This window comes from Mobula birostris, chromosome 7, assembly GCF_030028105.1.
Source record: "Mobula birostris isolate sMobBir1 chromosome 7, sMobBir1.hap1, whole genome shotgun sequence".
Taxonomy (NCBI): Eukaryota; Metazoa; Chordata; class Chondrichthyes; order Myliobatiformes; family Myliobatidae; genus Mobula; species Mobula birostris.
The window spans coordinates 20,918,963-20,943,011 of record NC_092376.1 but is presented as its reverse complement, the minus strand read 5'-3'; the positions used below and the strand labels follow the sequence as shown (position 1 = coordinate 20,943,011).

At 39.6% G+C, this 24,049-nt stretch overlaps 1 protein-coding gene across 1 annotated transcript in view; it reads right to left on the bottom strand.

Moving 5' to 3' along the window:
* Positions 1-24,049, bottom strand: part of cyfip1 (cytoplasmic FMR1 interacting protein 1) — a 153,337-nt gene that overhangs the window by 32,629 nt on the left and 96,659 nt on the right. The window contains exons 15-23 of the mRNA XM_072262714.1: positions 23,388-23,554; positions 15,829-15,976; positions 13,977-14,130; positions 9,388-9,544; positions 6,520-6,616; positions 6,331-6,407; positions 6,126-6,234; positions 5,690-5,809; positions 607-806 (exon numbers count right to left, since the gene is read on the bottom strand). Of these exons, the coding sequence (XP_072118815.1) occupies positions 607-806; positions 5,690-5,809; positions 6,126-6,234; positions 6,331-6,407; positions 6,520-6,616; positions 9,388-9,544; positions 13,977-14,130; positions 15,829-15,976; positions 23,388-23,554 (1,229 nt within the window). The remainder of the gene's footprint in view (positions 1-606; positions 807-5,689; positions 5,810-6,125; positions 6,235-6,330; positions 6,408-6,519; positions 6,617-9,387; positions 9,545-13,976; positions 14,131-15,828; positions 15,977-23,387; positions 23,555-24,049) is intronic.

Here is a 24,049-nt window from a genome sequence, read left to right as displayed (position 1 = left end):
TGAAGCAGCATGTAAATTAAATGGTACTTTATACTTTAAAATGTTACTGTTGATGTTTATAAAATGGTTTGTACACCATCGCAGGAAATCAGTTTTCCAGACAAGGTTCATGATTGTACCCTATTTAAATTGGTCAAAAATAGTATGCAGTACAGGTTACACAAGCGTTCCATTTCTGATAAATATTCGTAAGCTTATTTCTCTAAACTTGGTGATGCCCATTTTCTATAGCTGCCCATATGATATCGCTCTACATACACTTGTTATAATTCAGTTCACACTACCCATAATTAATGAAATATATATTGTATCCAGTCATTAATGAGAACCATGAAACATTTCATTATGTTTTATTATTACTAGCTTAAACAAGCTTTGAAGATCTATGAGAGAATTTACATTAAGTTGGATTTTCAGTCAGGTTATTCATAACCCAGAGGGCGCTGGCAGCGTATAACTTATCTTATCCATAGCAGAATAAGATAGGGACTCAATAGCAAATCATGATGAAGGTATTGAAGACAAAGCCAAAGGGAAAAAAAGCCAATTGTCACACAGGTTGCGCTGCAATGTTACATTCAAATTTTTAAAAAATTTAAAACAAACCTTTGCGTGGAACCGTTGTAACAGTAGTTTGGAAGGAAATCGTAATTGAGCTCCCAGAAAACATGAAGGGTTATTCTTCCATATGGCGCTGATACATTGTGATTGGCTTCCCTGAACATAGCATCAAAACTGTCCAGGGTTAGGTATTTACCAAGGAGCTTGTGACTCATGCGATTGACTTCCAATAGACCTTCAAGCTCCTAATGAATCAAAATCAGAACAAGGGCTCAATATTATAAATTTGCCATTTGAAGCTTGAGCAATCAACTTGCTTAATGGTTTACTGGGTGAAGGCACTGATCTGTGCATTATATTCACTTGCAGAGTCACAGAATCTTACAGCACTGAAAATACAAGCTATTTGTGCCTGTGCAATCTCTTTGAAAGGCCTGTGAAATTTTGCCAACATGCCACAGTCCTCCCCAGAATTCTGCTTAGTTCTTTTCAAGCACACATCCAATTTTTTTTTTTTTCTCTCATTTTCCAAGTCAGAGGTTTACTCTGAGTAACTATTCTTGAAGAATCTAATACAGGATTTAATCTAATATTAAAATCCCCTCCACAAATTACTACCCCTTGAGAACTGACCATTAGGTCAAAAATGTGTCTATAAAATGACCATTCACAACCTGGAGGAGCATAAACATTCAGCAATGTTATTTCTGTACCTTCTATTCTTCCTGTGATTTTTACAAACCGTCCTTCTTTGTCTTTAGTCTCTGAAATATGTTCATAATTAAGAGTACTTGATATTAAAGTAGCTACCCCTCTTTTGTGACTCAATTTATATGATGAATAAAATGCATGCTTAAAGCCCATTCTTTTTAATTTTCCATGTTCAGATTGGCTCATATGTGTTTCCTGGAGGAAAGCTATTTGTGCCCTCTCTTTTTTCAATTTAGACATAATCTTATTTCTTTTAATTGGATTCAAAACCCCATTAACATTATAGGAAATTATTTTTACCAATTCAGTTTGCATTTTTCTCCAGTAGAAAAAAAAACTCTCCTTTTCTAACCAAACAGTAAGCAATCCCTTCTCAACAGTAAACCATGACATATAACCACACCCTAGACATTTTTGAACGTGTAACATTTGAAAATTTTTCCCAACTTCCCACAGTGAGGCCTGAGCACCGACCCGCCTCAGTTCAGAGGGATAACCTCTATCTTCACCCTGTGTTGAGAGGGCCCTCAGCAGTTTGAATAATCATAGAGAATTTTCTCCTATTTATGTCTCGACCATATTGCTATCATTCAAGTTATTCCACCTAGTTTATTTTCAGTTACCAGTTTTCATTTTACCTTTAAGTCCAATTTACTCTTTTCAGTCATTTCTCTTAATTAATCTGTATTCACTGTACATTCGCATCTGAATATTTGCAGCTTTTCCTTGTAGTTTGACACTCTGGTTCGTGTGGAGCGTCCTCGCCCCACTAGCTGCCACGACTTCTGCCGAATCCTCTCCAGTAGCGACTCCGGTTGGGTGATAACTTTAATAGGTAGTCCCCGGTCCACCAGGTCCAATGTTGCCTCCTCCACCGTAGCGTAAGTTTTTGTCCCTTCGTCGTAAAAGACTCTCAGCCGAGCTGGATACAGGGTCTGGAATCTGATGTTGTTTTCCTTCAGGACTCTCCGTGTTTCTGTATATTCCTTCCATCTGGCAAGAATCCCCGGTGCGTAGTCGTGGTCTAAACTGATTTTACAGTTGTTCCACATGAAGCCTTTATTTTGCCATGCCCTTTTAAGCACCTCTTCCTTTGTTCTGTAACTGAGAAATCTGACCAGAATCGATCTGGGCTGGGCGCCTGCCAGGGGCTGTGGTGCCAACGCGCGGTGAGCCCTTTCTATCTGTAGGTCTTTTGCAGCCGGTATGCCAAGGTTTTCTCTAAGCAGCTTCTCCACGAAGGGAATCATCAATCCGGGTTTACCTTCAGTTCCTTCGGGAACTCCGTAGATCCTCATATTTTCCCTTCTTGAGTGGCCTTCTTGATCTATTAGTTTCCACTGGAGCTGGTCTTGCAGCTTCAGCATTTCTGCTAACACTTCCTCGGCGTTTTGTAGCTTCTCTTCAATTCCAACAATCCTCGCTTTGGCTTCATCTATCCGCGAGTTAGTTTTTACTATTTCTCCTTTAATATCTTACAGCTGTTTGCTGTTATCTTGTCGGAACTCGCGAATCTCTCCGAGAATCAAAGACAGAGTCACCGATTCCCCCTCATTATCTCCGTCCTGGCTTGCCGTGGGGGAGCTAGGCCCGTCGCCTTGCTGCGTCTCTTTACGTTTATCAGCCTTCGGAGTGGACTTTTTAATCTTGTTCTTAGACATCATCCTTGCCCCTTTTATTAATATAGTTATGCAATATTAAGTATTTGTCTAAATTCGATTTTGGGGCAGTTTACCTTCTTTTTTGTCGAGAGACCTTTTCCTTACGCCGCCATTCCCTTGATGACCCGGAAGTCACCCACATCCAATTTTCATCAAGTTTAATGAAATCTGCTTTCCACATTTTTTTGTAGATTAAAAAAAATCTGAATTCACCTACAGCAACTTGTTCAACCCCAAAGTACATGATTCTTATTATTTCATACCAATAAAGTTCCAATTTTCAGGATTATGCTGGAATAGCTACCTGATCGAAAACTCGGAGACAGCTTGAAGAATTCCTTTCTAAGGAGTCTATTTAGTTCTGCCAATTACGGAGAACAAAACTGAGATGATTTTATGGGAAAAAACAGAGAATAGGAAATGGATATGGTAATGTATCAAACTATTCTACTACACTGTAATGGCACTGTAAGACGGAATATCATGCTGTCCTAACATATCTTTTTAAAAGTCTTCATGTAATTTTACAATAACAATTCCTTAAGGCACAAGACTGTGAATCTCAATACAAAAGGTTGCACTCACCTAACCACTATATTAAACAAAAATAACAAAATTAATCAAGTTATTGCTTGAAATATTTAATTTCCAGTTATAGAATGCAGAACAGTCTGTTCCAAACACAAAACAGAATTAAATTAAACCTCTATTCCCCATTCAAATGCATATCCGTGTGCCTATCAAAAGTCTCTAGATCCCACTATCATATCTGCTTCCACTACTACTACCCCACAGCTACCACTCCATGTTAAAAAAACTTGCTCCACACATCTTCTTTAAACTTTCCCCCTCACCTTAAATGCTTGCCTGCTAGTATTTGATATTTCTACCAGTGTAAAAAATTCTGATCATCTACCCTTTCCACCACTCTCATAATTTTGTAACCTTCCATCAGGTCTCCAATCAGCCTCCATTGTCTCAAAGAGGAAAAAAGAAACTAGTTTGTCCAATCTCTCCTCTAATCCAGGTAACATTCTGGTAAATCCCTTCTGCACCCAGTCCAAAGCCTTCACATTCTTCCTGTAATGGGGCAAACACAATTTTCCAAATGGAGACCAACAAACACGACTCCCTGACTCTAATACTTAATGCATAACCAATAAATACACCCTATCTACTTGCATGGCCACTTCCAATAAACTATGGACTTGGACCCCAGGATCTGTCTATACACCAATACTGTATTGGGTGCTGCCATTAACTGTACAGTTCCTTCTGACATTTGATCTCCCAAATAACATCACTTCACACTCGCTCCGATTAAACTCTTACAGCCATTGATCTGAAGAGCTTGTGAGTGGCTTTGGGCTGGCAGACGGAATCCAGGCCTGCAGAGAGTTGCTGGGAGGTGTGGTCTAGTCCCAGTGCTTGGGTCCTAGTGCGATTTATGATATACTGTTTAGTCAATGTAAACGCCGGACCAGACTGGAGGCTAGAGCCAATTTCACTAACTCTCCATGAGCTTCACTCCTCTCTCCAGGGCGCTGGAGCCTTTCACGGTTCCATTGTTAGGTCAATTTAAACACTAGCCCAGATAGACTGAAAAGACGGGGTGTCGGTTGGGAAGAGAGCCAATTTTGCTTGTTCTCCGCGACGGTCATCTCCATGGTGCTGAGGCTATAAAGACTGCCTTGGCTGTTGTGCACCGTACCCACTAATATAATGAACTGACAAGCCAGGCTTTGGGCCTACTCTGGGGTTCATCAGATCTGAGGACTCAATTTTGGTTTGGAATGCAGTTTTCACTTCAATTGTTTGCATAATTTGTATTTTCTTTTCTTTTTCTTGCGCATCTTGTAATTATATTCTGCTGTATCCTTCGACAGCCCTCTACACTACCCACAACTTCTCCAATCTTTGTTACCTGATATTTAAATGAGGAGGAGAAGATGGCGGCGCGATGGCAGCGCACGCGGCCTCTCCGGTGATTGATATCTGTAATCTGTCAAGTAGGAGACCGTGCACAATTCTGATTTGATGGAGACGGACGTCAGAGTACAGAGGAACATCTGGAAAACTTCTGAAATGCCCGCTTTGCTGCCGCTGCTACTGTGTGGTAACCAGAATCTCTGGAGCAGAAGGCCCCGAATCCTTGGCTTTGCTTGTTTCAGCGGTCAGGGCTAGGTCGAAGGCGCTCAGGAGGCGGTATTGGAGGGGCTGGTCGGAGGCTCCAAGTTTTCAGTGTCGGCTGTGGTCGGCTGCTTCCAAGGCATTGGCAAGTTGACGGTGCCTGGAGGTTTATGGCAGGGAGTTTCTCTCTTTTGCCGCCTGCTATTGGGGACTCGGGAGTCGATCGACTCGGGGACTTTGAGACTTTTTTTTACCGTGCCCATGGTTTGTTCTTCATCAAATTATGGTATTGCTTTGCACTGCTGTAACTATATGTTATATTTACGTGGTTCTGTCAGTGTTAGTCTTTGGTTTGTCCTGTTTTCTGTGATATCACTCCGGAGAAACATTGTATTATTTCTTAATGCATGTATGCATTTCTAAATGACAATAAAAGAGGACTGAGTGTTCTCATAATCTAATCTAATCTAAAATGTATTTGCTGAATAGCTTCCCATTTATTAGAGTATGTCCATGATGCAACATGAGCAAAAAAAAAAGCACAATGACATCGACATAAATGTATTTGAACACAATGCTAATCATTTCAACAGTTGTTTAAAAGCTCCAAGATACAGCACACATACCACAATGGAGGTGAGGTCTTCACTCTCAAAACGTGTAATTGCCAGCTCCAATGATTTGTGCATTGCTGCTGAAATCCTCTGAGTGATCAGTCGATTCAAGTCTATCGATCTACCAAGAAGCTGTCATTCAAGAGATTTAAAACACAAGTACATTACGTTAAAACAAATACAATATTTGACATTCCAACTAATGATCAGTAACTTGCCTGTTTTAATGGCGTATATGTGTTACAATGAAATATCTCCAAACATAACTTGCATTCAAAAGATAAAATGAATGATAATCATTTGAATGGAGCTTAAGAAAGAAAGAAAAACAAGAAAGCAAAATCTTATGCTTTAGTTTTATTTCACCTTTCATTTTCTATGGCATTTTTCTGCAGTATTGGGCCTAGACTTTTAATCTGGTATTTTTAAAATGAAAAGGAGATCCCACCTGTACATGTTTCTGTTTCAATAAAGTCTCATATCTATTTGATGGGGGTGTTGGTATATTAGTTCCTTGATTCTTGCATTCAGCCCGCAGCCGCTTGTCTAAGAGGAGGCTGAAAAATTAGATGTTAGATATTGTAAAATATTTGAAATGCAGTTAGCTTTTATTGCACATTTCACAATATCTGAATAATGTCCTTCAACATTACCTTCCCGCCAAAATCTTGTAGTAAGCAAATATCTGGTCAGCCAACTTGTACACAAATTGGTCAAAGCACAGATTCACCTACAAAATGAGCACAAATAACCAACTTTAACTAGTTGACTTCACTCAACCTCTTTGATTGCATTAAGTGAGCAATAAAAGATAGAGCTTTAAATTAAAAAAATAAAATTACCTCTGCTTCAATTTCGTCATAAAGGAACTGCTTTCTGAATTTAGTAAGAGCATAATGGGCACTGTCGTTGTACAGATCCAATGAATATAGCACATACCTACAAAAAGAGAGTCAGGGTTCAACAAGGTTGCTCAGTAATTATTTTCCTATACTACTGAAGTCCAATTAAAATATTTTGACAGTCCCATTCAGCCATTACCCAGTGCCTGTGTAAAATCAGTAGTTTCAGTTAGACTTCTACCTTTGTTTGCAAATTCCCTCCATCCCCATCACCAACTTTAAGTGCTTCTACATCCTCATTCATTTAATTTGCCACTGTGATTTCAACTGAAAGCTCTAGAATTCCCTTCAAACCCACAAAGTACTGAACCTCTCCTCTTTTCCTGTTTCCTGTAAGAAACTCATCAGAATCTATCTTATATTCAAATGCTGCCAACACAGTTCACAGTCTAATGGTGTTTGATATTGCTCTCATGTAGCTTTTAACACTTTATAAGTGCGCTTAGTTTTTTAAAAATTAATTCAAGTTTACATTAAAATCAATCTATTTATTTATGAATGTCCCAACCGAAGTCTGCCTCTAATCAGTAAGCTTCTCAGTTCACTAATTGGAACTCTTGAGTCACATCACCCTTAGTGGTTAAGACTGCTACACAAGAACATAAAAGAAGAAACCTTCTAACAGGAAACAATAATATCTGACATCAGCCATTTACTGACTGCTTGTCATAAACTCTCACGCTTAAATGCCTGGAATTATCCTGCTGCACTGTCAGTCACTGTTCCTAGTAACATGTCCAAAATGCTGGAGGAGCTCAATAGGTCAGGCAGCATCTACTGGAAGGAATAAACATTGATTGTTTATTCTTTTCCATAGATGCTGCCTGACCTGCTGAGTTCCTCCAGCATTTTGCAAGGGTTACTCTGGATTTCCAGAATCTGCAGAATCTGAGATAATGAAGCCCGTATTTGCACCACAGGACAAATTATGGCGCACAAATTCAAAACAGCCACTGCCATCTGCATCTTCTACCCATTTGTTTGGCTGAGAAAACATATGAACGTTGCATAAGGAGTGAATTTACTCTAAAAGCTGCATTGGCAAGACAATGAAACCATTGTGCTATATACTTTTTCTCAAAAATTATATTCTGCATCTCTCGTCCTTGAAGTATTCAGTTCTTTGTTTTTTTTAAATAAAAGCTGATCTTTGCCGTAATGTAATTGGTCCAAGGTTTTAATGTCCATAAATTAGTTTAAAATACTGAATTAACTGTATAAAGACAGTTCAATATTTGTCTAATTAACACCAAGCAAGTCTTTCGCCTGAGTCTTGTAACTTCTCTTCCATGAGCATTTTGTTTCTGCCCCCTTCAACTCTTTAGGAAAAGTCTTTTCAATATGCCATAACTCTAATGTGACAATACAACAATATAAATAAAAATGTTAGAATGCACAACTCCAGGAGCCCATCGGAAGTTAAGGTACTAGAGTTTTAAGTTCAACTCCAATATCTCTAATACAAGGATAGAGTTCCCCCAGTCCTCACCTTTCACCCTATAAGCCTCTGTATCCAGCACATCATCCTTCATCACTTCCACCAGTTACAACAAGATCCCACCACCAGCCACATCATTTTCTTCCTACCCTTTTCCACCTTCTGCAGCGACAACTGCCTCTGTGATTCTCTGATCAACTCAGCCCTCGCGACCCACCACTCCCTGACCTCTGCCATGTTCTCCTATAATTGCAGGAGATGTAATGCCACACCAACATTCAAGGACCTAAAGAGCCCCAAGATGAGGTAAAAATTCACATACACTTCCTTCAACCCTGTCTACTGCATTCAGTGCTCCTGATGTAGCCTCCTCTACATTGGTGAGGTCAAACACAGACTGGACGACCATCTTGCAGAGCACCTACGTTTTGTCCACAGTGGTCACCCCAAGTTCCATGTTACCCGCCATTTCATTTTTCGTTCCCATTCTCAGTGACCCGTTTCTCAGCCTTCTCCACTACCAGAATGAGGAGCAACGCAAACTACAGGACCAATGCCTAATATTCCACCTGGGTAGTCTGCAACCCAAAGTCATGAACATCACTTTTCCAATATCAGATAACCCTCCCCTCCTGTGAGTTCTCCCCACCAACATGTCCCCCTCTCACAACTTTTCCCCCTTACCTCTTCACCCTCTGATCTAGCAGTCCTATCATTTTTGTCCCTCCTCCTTGAACTCTCCAGCTCCCCATCATCCATATGTTTTACTCCCAGTTCTAACCACCCACTGCACACACAATTCACCTAGTTTCCACTTTCTCTACAGCTCTTTGGTTTCTGACTCAACCTACCTTTCACCTCTCCCCTAATGGTTTCCAATATCACCTCCTTTACTTACCACATTCCAGCATTAGTGGGCCTTTGTGTTCTTATTTATCTCCAGCCAGCAGCTGTCTTTAACCTTCACACTCTCCTCCCTTTGCTCTATCTGCCAATCATCATTGTGCTTTTTCCTTTGTCTGCCCAAACATCGTATTCACCTGCCACCGTCTCCCACCCCTACCTCCCCTTCCCCAAGCTGGCAAACCTGCCTGTCATCTTTCACCCTCCTTCAGTCCACCAAGTACCCAGGACTCTAATCTCTCCATTTCTTTTTACTCTTTATGTTGGCCATCTTCCCCTTCCACTCTCAGTTCTGATGCAGAGCTTTGACCAAAACATTGATAATTCCTTTCTCTGAATTCACTCCAGAGTTTCTCCAGCAGATTGGTTGTTGCCCAAGTATATAAATATTGTTATCTGGTGAATGCTATTAGAAAAAATGCTTCCCTCATGAACTGGAACAGCAAGGAAATTACTTAAAATCTTACTCCATCATGGATGCTTCTTTGGTCTCCAAAATATGGTCAGTCAAGATCCAGGGCATTGACATCTCAATAGGAAACTGAATTCTTTTTCCCATTGTCAATTCAAGAAAGAACTCTCTGAACCAAAGCTGAGACAGGTCACAGCACTGCTGAAGTGTTTCTTAAGGAATAAAAAAATTTGGTTTCAGCAAACTGAGAGATAAATTTCTTAAATGGAAAATTATACCTTTATAATGATTATAAAAAGTGATGTTACAATATACTGTATGACAACTCTGCTTAAACAGATTTTGTTTCCTAAGCTACATTGACATTAAAAATAAGCAAGAATTGCAGATGAAAAAATCCTTACATGAAGCATAAACCAGTAAGACAGAGCTTAGTACAAGAAAAAAAGTACGCAAACATGAGGAAATCTGCAGATGCTGGAAATTCAAGCAACACACACAAATTGCTGGTGGAACGCAGCAGGCCAGGCAGCATCCATAGGAAGAAGCACAGTTGATGTTTCGGGCCGAGACCCTTTGTCAGGACCAACTGAAAGAAGAGATAGTAATAGATTTGAAAGTGGGAGGGGGAGGGGGAGATCCAAAATGATAGGAGAAGACAGGAGGGGGAGAGATGGAGCTAAGAGCTGGAAAGTTGATTGACAAAAGGGATACAAGGCTGGAGAAGGGAGAGGATCATGGGACAGGAGGCCTAGGGAGAAAGAAAGGGGGAGGGGAGCACCAGAGGAAGATGGAGAGCAGGCAAGGAGTAATTGTGAGAGGGACAGAGAGAGAAAAAAGAGAGGGGAAAAAAAGGAAAAAATAAAAAAATAATAAATAAATAAACAAAGGATGGGGTGAGAACGGGAGGTGGGACATTAACAGAAGTTAGAGAAATCAATGTTCGTGCCATCAGGTTGGAGGCTACCCAGACGGAATATAAGGTGTTGTTCCTCCAACCTGAGTGTGGCTTCATTTTGACAGTAGAGGAGGCCACCCTCCCTCCCAGCACTTATCCTTGTAAACGGAACAAGTGCTACACATGCCCTTACACTTCCTCCTTCACCACCATTCAGGGCCCCAGACAGTCCTTCCAGGTGAGGCGACACTTCACCTGTGAGTCAGCTGGTGTGATATACTGTGTCCGGTGCTCCCGATGTGGCCTTCTATATATTGGCGAGTCCCGACGCAGACTGGGAGACCGCTTTGCTGAACACCTACGCTCTGTCCACCAGAGAAAGCAGGATCTCCCAGTGGCCACACATTTTAATTCTACGTCCCACTCCCATTCTGATATGTCTATCCACGGCCTCCTCTACTGTCAAGATGAAGCCACACTCAGGTTGGAGGAACAACACTTTATATTCCGTCTGGGTAGCCTCCAACCTGATGGCGTGAACATTGATTTCTCTAACTTCCGTTAATGCCCCTCCTCCCGTTCTCACCCCATCCCTTATTTATTTATTTATTTATTGCTTTTTTTTCCCCTCCTTTTTTCTCTCTCTCTCTCTCTGGCCCTATCACAATTACTCCTTGCCTGCTCTCCATCTTCCTCTGGCACTCCCCTCCCCCCTTCTCTCTCCTTAGGCCTCCTGTCCCATGATCCTCTCCCTTCTCCAGCCTTGTATCCCTTTTGCCAATCAACTTCCCAGCTCTTAACTCTATTCCTCCCCCTCCAGTCTTCTCCTATCATTTTGGATCTCCCCCTCCCCCTTTCAAATCTCTTACTATCTTTTCTTTCAGTTAGTCCTGACAAAGGGTCTCGGACTGAAACGTCGACTGTGCTTCTTCCTATGGATGCTGCCTGGCCTGCTGCGTTCCACCAGCATTTTGTGTGTGTTACAAGAAAAAAAGTACTTGGGCTTGATATTAATGTACCAGTGGTGGCCACAGGGATTGGTGTTAGTTTATATAGTATATCATCTATACTTATGACATGGATGACAATAAACTAGGGGCATAGTGGACAGTGAGGAAGGTTATCAAACCTTGACCTGCATCAGCTGGGAAAATAGGCTAAAAAATGGCAGATGGAATTTAATGCAGAGAAGTGTGAGATGTTATACTTTGGTAAGACTTACACAGTGAATGAAAGGGCTCAGAGGTATACCAAAAACAAAGGGATCCATAATTCCATGAATCTGGTGACATTGGTAGACATGCAACTGTTGTCACATTGGTCTTCATAAATCAGGGATTGAGAACAGCAGTTGGGATGTGATATTGAAGATGTATAGGATGTTGGCGAGGCCTAATTTGGAGTACTGTGTGCAGTTTTGGTTACTTATGTACAGGAAAGATATAGATAAGCTTTAAAGAATGCAGACAGAATTTGCTGGAATTTAAGGACCTGAGGTATAGGGAAAAGAAGAGTAGACTAGGAACTTATTCGCTGGAGTGCAGGAAAGTGAGGGAAGATCTTGTAGAAGTATACAAAATAATTAATTCTATAAATAGGGTGAATGCATGCAGGCTTTCCCCCCCCTTAGGTTGGGTGAGAACAGAACTATATGACATGGGTTTATGATGAAAGGTGAAATATTTAAGGGGAAACCGGAGGGGAACTTCTTCACTCAGAGGCACCAGCTGTCAGCAGAAGTGATAGATACGGGTTCAATTGTAACAGTTAAGGGAAGTCTGGATAGGTACATGGATGAAAGAGGTATGGAGAGCTATGGTCCTGGAGCAGGTAGATGGGACGAGGCAGAAGACCAAGTCGGCATGGACTGGATAGGCCTAAGGACCAGTTTCTGTGCTGTAGTACTCTATAACTACATGACAAAAAGATGTGCAAACTTAGCTTCTGCAAATCTCTTGTTTTGACCTGCTGTTATAATCCACATCTATAATGCCAAGGCCCAATGAAGGCGAGGGCCTTGTGTCATATGATACTACCATGTGAATGAGCCACAACAAACCAGGTGAATGAAATAGGTGGAAAGTATTAGCTGAGCCATAGCTGGCTATCAAAGTGATGAAACTATTCCAATGCTTCTCAAAGTCCTGACATTCAGAATCTTAAAGCTAAAAAAAAACAATTAAAAATATTTAAATATTTCACAGAAATTAAATTATTTGAATACAGAAACACTCAAAACACTGAAGCAAACTTAATTCAGAAAACGTATCTTACCTTGTACTTACTTTCCTGCCCCACAGTTACTTCTGTCCAACTCTAATGCACCTACATTAGGAACAACCTGATGTAGGTTCTACGGTCAGCATCTACCCACTGGGAATTCAGTATGGTTCTGACCCTTTGCTGGATTCCACAAGGATTCCAACGTCACAGGACTGCTGGGAAATTGTATGTTCTAGAGTCTATCTTCCGATACTTTACTCATCCACATTACACCAAATTATGAAGAGCAAATGAAACACTCAGCTATATTAAACTAATATTTTAATCCCACATTCTTTTACCATCAAGGAATTAAATTCAGCTAATTATGATATTCAAATGTCTACCTCTAGATGATTAGTGGTTCTACCTACTGAATTCAGAACTGCACTTTCTTCTCACTTCTACAAATGGATCAATAGTTTGATTTAAAAATGGTGGCTCTGCTACAAGCAGTTGAGCAGCAATTTAACTACGATTTAGATAAATAATGAAAAACAACTCCCAGAATATTAGTTAACAAACCATAAGGGGATACAACAAAGAAATTACCTACCAAATATTGCAAGGCCTCAGAACAGAAGGACGTCTCTTTAGAACAGAGATGAGGAGGAATTTCATTTGGCCGCAGAGTGGTGAATCTGTGGAATTCATTACCACAGGCGGCTATGGAGGCTAGGTCATTAAGAATACGAAAAGTGTAGATTGATAGGTTTTTGATTAGCAAGGATGTCAAAGAATATGGGGAGAAAACAGGAGAATGGGGCTGAGAGAGATAATTTTATTTTATTTAGAGATACAGTGAGGAACAAAGCCCTCTGGCCCAACAAGATGTGCGGTCCAACAAGCTATCTATTAGCACTAGCCTAATCAAGGGACAATTTAGAATGAGTGATTAACTTACTAATCAGTATGTTTTTAGACAGTGGGAGGAAACCAATGGAGTTACAGGGAGACCGCACAAACTCCTTACAGATGGCACCGGAGCTGAGCTCCAACGTCCCAAGTTATAACAGCTTCTCACTAACCACTATGCTCCGTGGCACCCTGATGCCATGATGGGAGTGGCGGACAAAACTCGATGGGCCAATTGACCTAATTCTGCTCCTGTGTCTTATGGTGTTATTAGTATTTTGGACAGAAGTGTAACCCAAAATTTAAAATACAGGAAGTTGCATTGGTTTCCATGTTATTATCAGTAATTTCTAACTTATTTCAGAGGAGCTAAGCAGTTGAAAATATCACTCTGTTTAGCATTTCAGCTCTAATTATGATTCACATCATTTTAAAACAAGTCACTTCTCATTTATTCTAATCAGTAGAACCTCCAAAGGTCCTTTTGTTAAAATATTTATTCCACTTTCTGTGCAATTACTGACATAGCTCAATGCATGTTTTAAGATTAATAAAATTCTCTTTTATGGCACAAGATCAAAGTACATGTCTGACCCATCCCACTGCCTCCTGTGGAAGAAATATCTTACCACTGAAATTGAGCAAGTGAGTGTAGAAGAATGAATGCCGATGAAACTCTTCTATCGCCAAAATGGTGGGGCCCTCAAGACTACTTCTTAATGTTTTCTTTGCGCCACTTTTGTCAGCAATGAGGGACTCTAGCATAGTTCTAACCATGTAGAGCTATAGTAAAAGGAAAACGTAAAACAAGAAAAAAAGGCAGAGGGCACATTAGTCATCATACATCAAATGGAGAAAGTCTAACTGTTCCACCACTATAAAGATAATTTATATTAAACTTACTTTCACAACAATGAACCAATTTTTTTTAACTGAGGCACACTGTTTAGTTGTTTTTAATAAATTCTGCATTAGTACATGTATTTTAAAATATTAAATCCTTCTCGTTACAGGGAATAAAAAATACCAAAATTAACAATCTTTTTTAAATTAACAATGTTCAAGCTTCATATGATGGAACAATTTGACTTTCTTTTATTAAACAAAAGAGGCTTTCTTCTTACCACCAAAGTTTAAAATGGTTGGATAGATGTAGGAACGTCTCAGAAAGGTGTTCGTCGCAATGAGTGTTTTTTCCAGCCCCAGAGATTTTAGCTGCTTCGCTAGCTCCCCAGATAGCAATGATTCTGCCATGGTGCGCACCATATACAACTAAAACCAGTTGGCAGTGACAAACATTAAGAATTAAGAGAGAAAAGCAGAGAGTGTGAGTTTTGTTAAATAGCATTAGAGAAGAAATTGATGTTAATATTATCACATGGCAAAGTGTTATCACAGCAAGCAACTAAATTATGCTGGAATGGTCTGAATGGAAAAAAATCAAATAATCTGTATTAATAATGATTACTTCACATCTTTCCATTAAGATCACAACTGGATAGGAATTGCTAAAATTATTACAAAACCAAGCTAAAAGGAACAGTTGATTGACGATCTTCCCAATTTCAATATGCTCTTTGAGGAAGTAAGCAAAATTACTTTCAAGTTCATTGGCAAGAGCAAAGAGCTTAGAAGCACACACCCTTCAAAATACGCCATGCACATCAACAAAAGATGTATTAATTACAGTAAAACCATGATATTCTGAAACTTTATATTTTAAAACCAATAGCAAAGTAGTATCTAAAGAAGATACAATGTTAATAATACAATGTTACTGGCTATCTAACAATGTTAATAATACAATGTTACTGGCTATCTACGTGACATTAAAAACAATAACTTGGAAGTTAAATGCCTTACAACAAAAAAAACCCTGATCACTCCTGCCCAGCTGAGGAAATAAAATGTTATTGGCCAGATTAAGCATTTTGTTAGTAAATGCTCGAGTTGTTAAGAATATCAGTGTTAATAGCTCAGACTGCTGTAAGGAGAAATTGAACACCAGTGGTGGCATCTCTATTTGCATTAAGTTCAAACACCAATGTTTTTTTTAAAAAAACTTCAATCTGATTAAGAAACCACATTCTATTTTAAAGTAGTCATTAAATAGACTTACCAGAACCTAAAAACCAACAAATTAAGTGCTCAGAAGCTGCAAACCAATACTAGTGTAAAGCAGTTACTAACCAATGGAGGTGATCAACAGATAACTGCAAAGAAAAATACTAAAGTTTACTGTGCAACACAAAATCCTTCCAATTAAATATACATTTTTGAAATACTATACAATACTCCCTATTTCATAATTTTCAATTCTTTGCCTGCCAAATAAATATCTTGCTTTTTCAATACCCCTTCATTACTCTTCTTCATTTACTTTTGTCATGAGCAATCTAAACTTCAATTCCCATTCTTGGCTTTGACTAGTTTGTTTATGAACAGGGAATTGTTGAGGAAAGATTAGCACTAAAGTAACACCTGGGTGCTGGACGGTCCAACTGCTCGGGGGGTAACCTTGATGTCATAGCCACCTCTCGGATCCTTTTCCCCTCTGAGCGCAGGATCATTTGTTGGTTCTTGTCCAACCTCCCAATCACATATCGTCTTCCGAATAGCCTGAAGAACACTAGACAGGACAAATGCATCTGCATCAGAACTAACATTTCTCATTGGTTGTTCCATACAACGGTGCAAAGGACAGCATAAGATAATGCAGATGACAGAATTAATTCGCAGATAATGTCCGTAAGCATCATGGATTGTAAATATGCATATACATCTAGGTTAACGATATCTAGAAAACTAACCCAAGATTTGGAACCACACAAATTGGAACATTGCTCATCTCATTTCTAATCAGTCAGTTGATTATGGAGAGAGATCCTTAACTACACGTAGAAGACAAAACAAAGTATAATTTTTTTAATAAGAGAATTAAAAATAACATAACATTTTGGAAAAACATAGCTCTGAATAAACACAATAACTTCATGCCCTCTAGAATCCTACAGGAACTGAAAGTTTATCCAAGTATATCCAGCTTGTCAATATTTGTAATCATGTGATTTTCCCTTGAAACTGCCAACAAGAATTATAACTGCCTGGGTTCATATGAACACATGATAAATTGATCATTCGTTTTAGTTCTGTATCATTTTTACTGCTTTTCCTTGTAACTTTCAGAAGTGCAAGTTCCACACTTCAATAATGATTGTGCTGAAAAGTTAGAAGCCTGATCCCATCATCAAGCTTCCAGTACATTGCTGAAAATAAGAAGGAACTGTGAACAGCTTTCTCAAATTAGAATATCCACAGAAATTTGTCTGCGTTTTACATTTGCTTCATGAAGGCAAGCAAACTACAATGTGGACCAGTTGATCTCTGACAGACCTAATCTCAGTGTTAAGCCAAGTTAGATAATTTCCCCAGTACTTTCCAATTTTCCCCTTGCCTATGGTGAACTTCCTGTAGAAGTGGAGCTAAGGGCAGCATGGTAGCACTGTGGTTAGCATAATGTTATTACAGCACCAACGACCTGGGTTCAGTTCTCATCACTGTCTGTGAAGAGTTTGTACGTTCTCCTCGTGACTGCGAAGGTTTCCTCCGAGACTCCAAGGACATAAGTAGGTTCATTGGTGATGTCATCACCAATAATAAAATACAACAACTGGAACCAGAACACACACACACACACACTTCTGACTCAATCACACTTTATCTCAACTGCAGTAAACAAGGGTGGCTGTGGCGGTCTCACTTCAAAGGTCCGGGCTGACTACAACTGCCCCAGGCTTTCCTTGCCTGGACGCTGCCTTTAACCCTTGCCTTCCTGCAACTTCCACAGTCTCGCGGGTGTAATTGGGTGGCAAGTGTTCATTGGGCTGGAAGGGTATGTTACCAAGCTGTATCTCTTTAAAAAAAAATCTTCAGAACTAATGGAAATGTGTTCAATTTCCTGTAATCTCAGTGGCTAAGTATACAGATTATACATGTGTTTGCATGTGATTAGATGCTGGGCTGCAAGCCAAATTTGATTCCCTCACTGAAGTCTGCATACTCAGTATGTGTAAAACATGGGTCTTCTACTAATCTGCACTGAGAAATTAAACCTTCATGATGAGAACCACTTCCCATGTCTCTTGAGCCAACACTAGGCCAAGAAGACAAAGATCATAAAATTCACCATCACTTTTAAAAGTTCAAAGTCTGCACATTCCTGTTAAAGTGAAAGGCAAGGCTGGTAAGGGTAGGGAACCCTGTATAACAAGGGATACAAGGCTTTGGTCAAGAAAAAGGAGGCATTGATCTGCTGGGACTCAAGTAAATACTTAAAGTATAGGGATGAAGGAGTATACTCAAGGAAATCAGAAGAGTGAAAAGGAGTCTTGAGATAGCATTGGCAGAGGAGATTAATAAGAATGCTAAGAGATTTTATAATTACGGTGGATTCCGGTTATTGGACCATCAGTTAATTGGCAGCTGTTTATTTGCAAAGTGCATCATGAAAAATTATTTCAAATTCTTGTTAAACTAAACATTGACGGAAAGGACCAACAACTACTTCAAAATTTATACTGGAATCAAACGGTGGCGGTAAAAATTGATGATAATATAAGCAGTTGGACTAAAATTCAAAGAGGAGTTAGACAGGGATACGTTGCCTCACCGAAATTATTTAATATCTATAGTGAAATGATTCTCAGGAAATAGAAGACCTAGATGGGATAAAAATTGGAGGTGTTAACATCAACAATATAAGATATGCAGATGATACCACCCTAATAGCAAGTGCTGCAGAAGACCTACAAATCTTCCTAGGCAAAGTAGTACAAACAATTGCAGATTTTGGTCTAACCCTCAACTGTAAAAAAAACCAAATGTATGGTAATATCAAAGCAGCAGGATACTCCCAACTGCCAATTGTACATCGGTAACCAAAAGATTGCACAAAAGACCAGCTTTAATTACCTTGGTAGCTTTATATCACAAGATGCTAGAAGTAGAATTGCCACTGCCAAAACCAACTTACAAAAAATGAAACCCATTTTTAACAACAGACACATTTCTATGACAACAAAGCTTAGGCTACTAAAATGTTACATCTAGTCAATCTTGCTGTATGCTTCGGAAACATGGACTATAACACCAGAACTCCAAAGAAACTTAAAAGCAACAGAAATGTAGTTTCTTAGAAGAATGCTGAAAATATCATATAGAGATAGGGTAACTAATAAGACAGTACTCCAACGTGCCCATACAAAAAGATCTTTAATGAGAACATTAAATAAGAGGAAACTTAATTTCCTGGGCCATGTCATCAGAAGGGGAGAAACAGAATGCCTTATATTACAAGGCCGTATGCCTGGGAAACGTGGAAGAGGAAGGCAAAGAAGAAAATATGTGGAAACTATGAAAGAACTAACAAATCTAAATGTGTGAGATATCATTGATGCTGTGAGGGATTGTTCGATGTGGAGAGCCACGATCGTCCAAGCATGTAACGCGCAAGGCACATGAAAAAGAAGAAGTAGTAGTAGTTTATTTGCAACAACCCTTAAAGAACAAAGACTAACCAAAAAATAGCCCTGATTTCCTTTATTTATTTGGGACACTATGCCACTGAATTGGGACAGGAGCTGCTGCAAACAGTTTATAACTAGTACCAGTCACATGCACTTGTGTGGGCATTATTTGCTACACCATGCTTATAGCAAACAGTTTTAAATAGCATCAGTTACGCGTGTTTATGTTTTGTCAGTGTTAGCTGGCAAGAAATAAGCAGTAAGATAATTCAGAACTGTTTTATTCACTGCAGTTTCAAGCATTCAGGCTTGGAGATGCCAGAAACAGTCAGGAGGGAAAAAGAAATCACCTTAATCACTTTCCATATGATCATAAGACCCTGTCCGACATTGTTAATGTGGAATGCAGCAAGTATGATTCACTGATTTAACGGCAGATGGCAGGGGAGTTGCGTGGCCTTGGACTAGTCCACGAGCCACGGTATCACCTGTTTACAGCCACCCAAGAGAGGGGCGTCAAGAGTCGGTGCACTCCATTGGAGGTGGTGTGGTGCTGTGTCCAAGCTGGAGTTCATGCTGCCTCTTATGTTCGCTTGGCAGAAGACAAGCCATATTGGGTTCATTGGCATTTTATGCAACATTTATGGACTCAGAATCTTGGACTATATTTGTTTTGTATGAGTATATTTTACTGATTACATATGGGTTTGCTATCTTATATGTACTCTGTGCTATGTATATCTGTTGTTTCTGTGTTTTGCACCTTGACCCTGGACTAAAGCTGTTTCCTTTGGCTGTATTCATGGGTATTCATGTATGGTTGAATGATAATTTAAACTTGAACGATAAAGAAATAATTTCACTACTTCAAGTTAGGAACTACATATGAAGATCTGGAGGATGCAATTGTCAAAAGCATTGCAAGAAGGAAGTCCATTCATTATCTGTTCTAGGAGTTTGTGCTGATTTTGTTCATTTATAGACAATCAAAAGATACACTGGATGAATTCCTCCATCTACAGCTATTAGGAACTAATAGTTTTATAGTGTTATACTGGTATTAGTAGTGTTCTAATTTGTTCTGTATTTAATTTTAATACAAGTTAAATGGTAGTTAGTCTTTTTATACCTTTTTAACTATTTCCATGAAACTTCAGCTAATTGAAGTAGCCACCTAATTGGGCCAAACTGTACTGATCCCGATGTACCCCAATTAACTAGAACCCACCGTATATTAAAGGAAAACAAGTAACTCGAGAGATCAGGGTCTCTCAAAGACCAAAGTAGATATCTTTGTGAGGAGCTGCATGAGATGGGGATGTCCTCAATGATTTTTTCTTTGCTTTTACCATGGAGAAGGACATGAAGACTTTGGATGTTGACATAGTTAAAGATGATGCTTTGGGACCAGCCCACATTACAGCAGAGTAGGTACGAGATGCCTGAAGCAGATGAATGTAGATCAGTCTCCAAAGCCTGATACAAGAACATCTTTGGAAAGCTAGAGAAGATATTGCAGAAGCTGTGGCTGAGATATATACACTGTCATTAGTAACAGGTGAAGTGCTGGAAGACTGGAAGGTGTCTAATATTGTGCCTTTATTTAAGATGGGCTACATAAGGCTGCATTAAGAACAGCGAGTTCAGCCTTGGCCACTCTGTTATAGGAAAGATGTCGTCAAGCTGGAAAGAGTGCAGTGGACATTTACAAGGTAGATATTGGGGTTCAAGGAACTGATTTATGGACAGAGTTTGAGCAGGTTGGGACTTTTTTCATGAATAAGGGACAATCATGTAGAGGTGTACAAAATCACAAAGGACATTAAAAAAAAGGCCAATGCACATAGTCTTTCTCCCAGGTTGGGAATCAAGAATCTTCGTTGTTGTCAACCAAAGGACCCATTTCTATGTTGTATGACACTATGACTTCCAATACACCAGAACAGTATTTTTTGATTGAACATGAGGAGAAATTTCTTTAGCCAGAGGGTAGCGAATCTGTGGATTTCATTGCCACAGACAACTGCGGAGGCAAGGCATTGGGAAAATTTAAAGCAGAGGTTGACTGATTCTTGATTAGAAAGGGTGCCAAAGATTGTGAGCTGAAGCCAGGAGAAGGATAATAAATTAGCCATGACCAAGAGGCGGAGCTGACTTGATGGGCTAAATGACATAATTACACTCCTATGTCTTATGATTTTATACTTATTATTAAAAGCTTATATGAAGATAAAGAATTTGGAATGATCTTGGCTCTCCACATGTTTTTGAGACCTAGACTATCTACAGCAAATACCTCAAAACACTGAAAATTCCTACAAAATCCTCCAGTTTCTCAGGGATGATGTGAACCAACTTGCTTGTTACCTGTTACCTCTCTCAAGCCTCCAAACATACCGTAAAGCAGTGGTCCCCAACCACCGGGCCGCAGAGCATGCGCTACTGGGCCACGAGGAAACGATATGATTTGCCGATATGAGTCAGCTGCACCTTTCCTCATTTCCTGTCACACGCACTGTTGAGCCATTATGCACGCGAGGTCATTACTCGCGTGTCGTCCATGTCAGCGCGGGAAAGAGATCAACTCCTCGAGCTTGCAAATGACAGCGGGCTGAAAGGTATGTTTGACATAACATCTGTCGGTATTCTGGATCAAAGTCAAGGCTAAATATCCTGAGATAGCCACGGAAGCACCGAAAACGTTGCTTCCATTTCCAAGATATCTTCGCAATGAATGCAACAAAAAATAAATTGCGGATTAGACCGGACATAAGGAACCCCGTTCGAGTACAGTATCGCTGTCTCCCATCACCCCTCGATAGGACCGTGTTGTTGCAGGGAAACAAGCCCAAGGCTCCCACTGATTCAGCGGTTTGGTGCGTTGCAATGATTTTATATGTTTATACGGGAAAAAATATGCGCTGTGTGTTTAATATCCAAACGTTACTTAAAATGTTATGATGCTATTGACTTATATAACCATATAACAATTACGGCACAGAAACAAGCTATCTCTGCCCTTCTAGTCCGTGCCGAACGCTACTCTCACCTCGTCCCACCGACCTGCACTCAGCCCATAAACCTCCATTCCTTTCCTGTCCATATACCTATCCAATTTTTCTTTAAATAATATCGAACCTGCTTCTGCCACTTCTAATGGAAGTTCGTTCAACATTTACCTCAAGCTCCACTGTCCTCCCCTGATAATTGACTTATCCCTATATTCATGCGAGGAAAATATGGGCTGTGTGTTGAATATTAAATTCGTTAGATAAACCCTTTTACAAATGCCCTCCCCCGAACAGAATCGCCAAAAACGATTTGTAGAAAAATAATCCGCACGTGCACACATGCACAGGTTACGCATGCGCACTTGCGCCCGCGCCAGGCTTCATGGTCATTGTAGTCTTTCTTAGGTAAACGCAATGTATTTGACTGCTACTCTTGTTCGTTGGCAACCATCCCCCCCTCCCCCGACCCCCGTCCGCAAGAATATTGTCAACATGAAACCGGTCCGCAGTGCAAAAAAGGTTGGGAACCCCTGCCGTAAAGGCCCGAGTCACAAGCAGGCAGCTATGTAGGGTATTTGTATGCCTAAAACCATACTCTCAAAAATACCAAACTATTTGGAGCTCTATCATAGTAAGAGGTAGAGGAAATGTTTGAAGAGCATGATCAAAACCACACTGAATAAACCCCTGGTCCATGGAATTGGACATTTCGGCCCATGCTAACAAAGATTCTCAATTTCACAACCAAGTTCAAATGGAAAAGGAGCATTCATGTAGTATCAATAAGTTTGACCAAGTAGTACAAGAAGCTTGCATCAGAAGAACAATGAAGCCCTGCACATATGGCAGGAAGCATGTGCTATCTCACAAACTCTCCATTTGTTTTCAGGAATCTCCTACCCCTTTTCTGGAAAAGTATCTGGTTTCAACAACTACTTCACAACTCACAAAGCTGGAGAGTAAGCAAATCATTCATTATTCCAGAAGACCAGCTAAAAAGAGAAACTCCTTCAGAGCATCATGTTTGATTAGATTGACTGCTCAACCAGCTTAGCGACACCATAAGTACTGCGTATCATAACATAGATGTCAGAATTTCCTTTCGCACTGACAATCATCAAGAATGAAAAAGTTCATCCAACAGAAATTGCTAAATTGTTATGAACAGTTTTATTCAAGGTAAACAGAAGGCATCATCTGGGAAGAATGTTCAGATTCAATTGCCTCACCGATCTTCTGCGATCCCCATGGCTTCCCCTTAAGGGTTTTTTTTGGTCAATTTGAAAAACTACATTTTAATTCATCAGACTGATCTTGTCCCAATCCTTACAACTAAACTTACCAAAAGAACCTTCTTTATAACTTTCAACTATTCCTACTGGATTCACTTTCTCACAGAAAAGGCATGTGTATAATTTAGATCAACTCCAATAGTATTTTTTAAGGCTAAGTACAGGTCTCTGAAGTAGAGAACAAACAAAAATGCATAACCACACTCACAAACCTCTGGATCACATTTTTCTTCTTTTTGATGGCCTGACGCAAAGGTTCACGAAGAGTTTTCTGAGCAAAGTTTTGGAGTGCAGCATAAATGGTATGTCGAATTGCATGATTGAACACACTCTCCATTCTACCCATCAACACTTGTAGTCCTTTAATCATTGCTATAACCTACATTGCAAAACAGATAAATTATATTTAAGTTTAATGAACATTACCGTTAACATAAACATTAAGCTGCTATAAATTGAATAGAAAGTGTTATAATTTAGAAAAACTTAAACTAAAAATTGCACACAATTGATGTGCAAGTTTTTATAGCCGTTATACTCTCGATAAATCACTCAATTGTAAAGGACAGATTAATCAGCCAAAAATAATAGTTCAACATATCTTCCTCTCACTGATATCAATAAGGAATTATTCTTTAAATATCAAGATATTTTATCCAAACTCAAATGTTTTTATTAATAGATATTAAAATAAACTATTGACAATTCATCATTCGTTTTTCAAGATACTGCAGCCTTTTTCCAAGTGCATCAATAAACTCAGCTAAATTTCAGCTACTGGTGCTATTTTAAATGGAGGGCAATATAATTTGCCTTAATACAGCTTAACAACATTGATACACAGAGGGATCTTGGGGCCTAAGTACTTTGCATG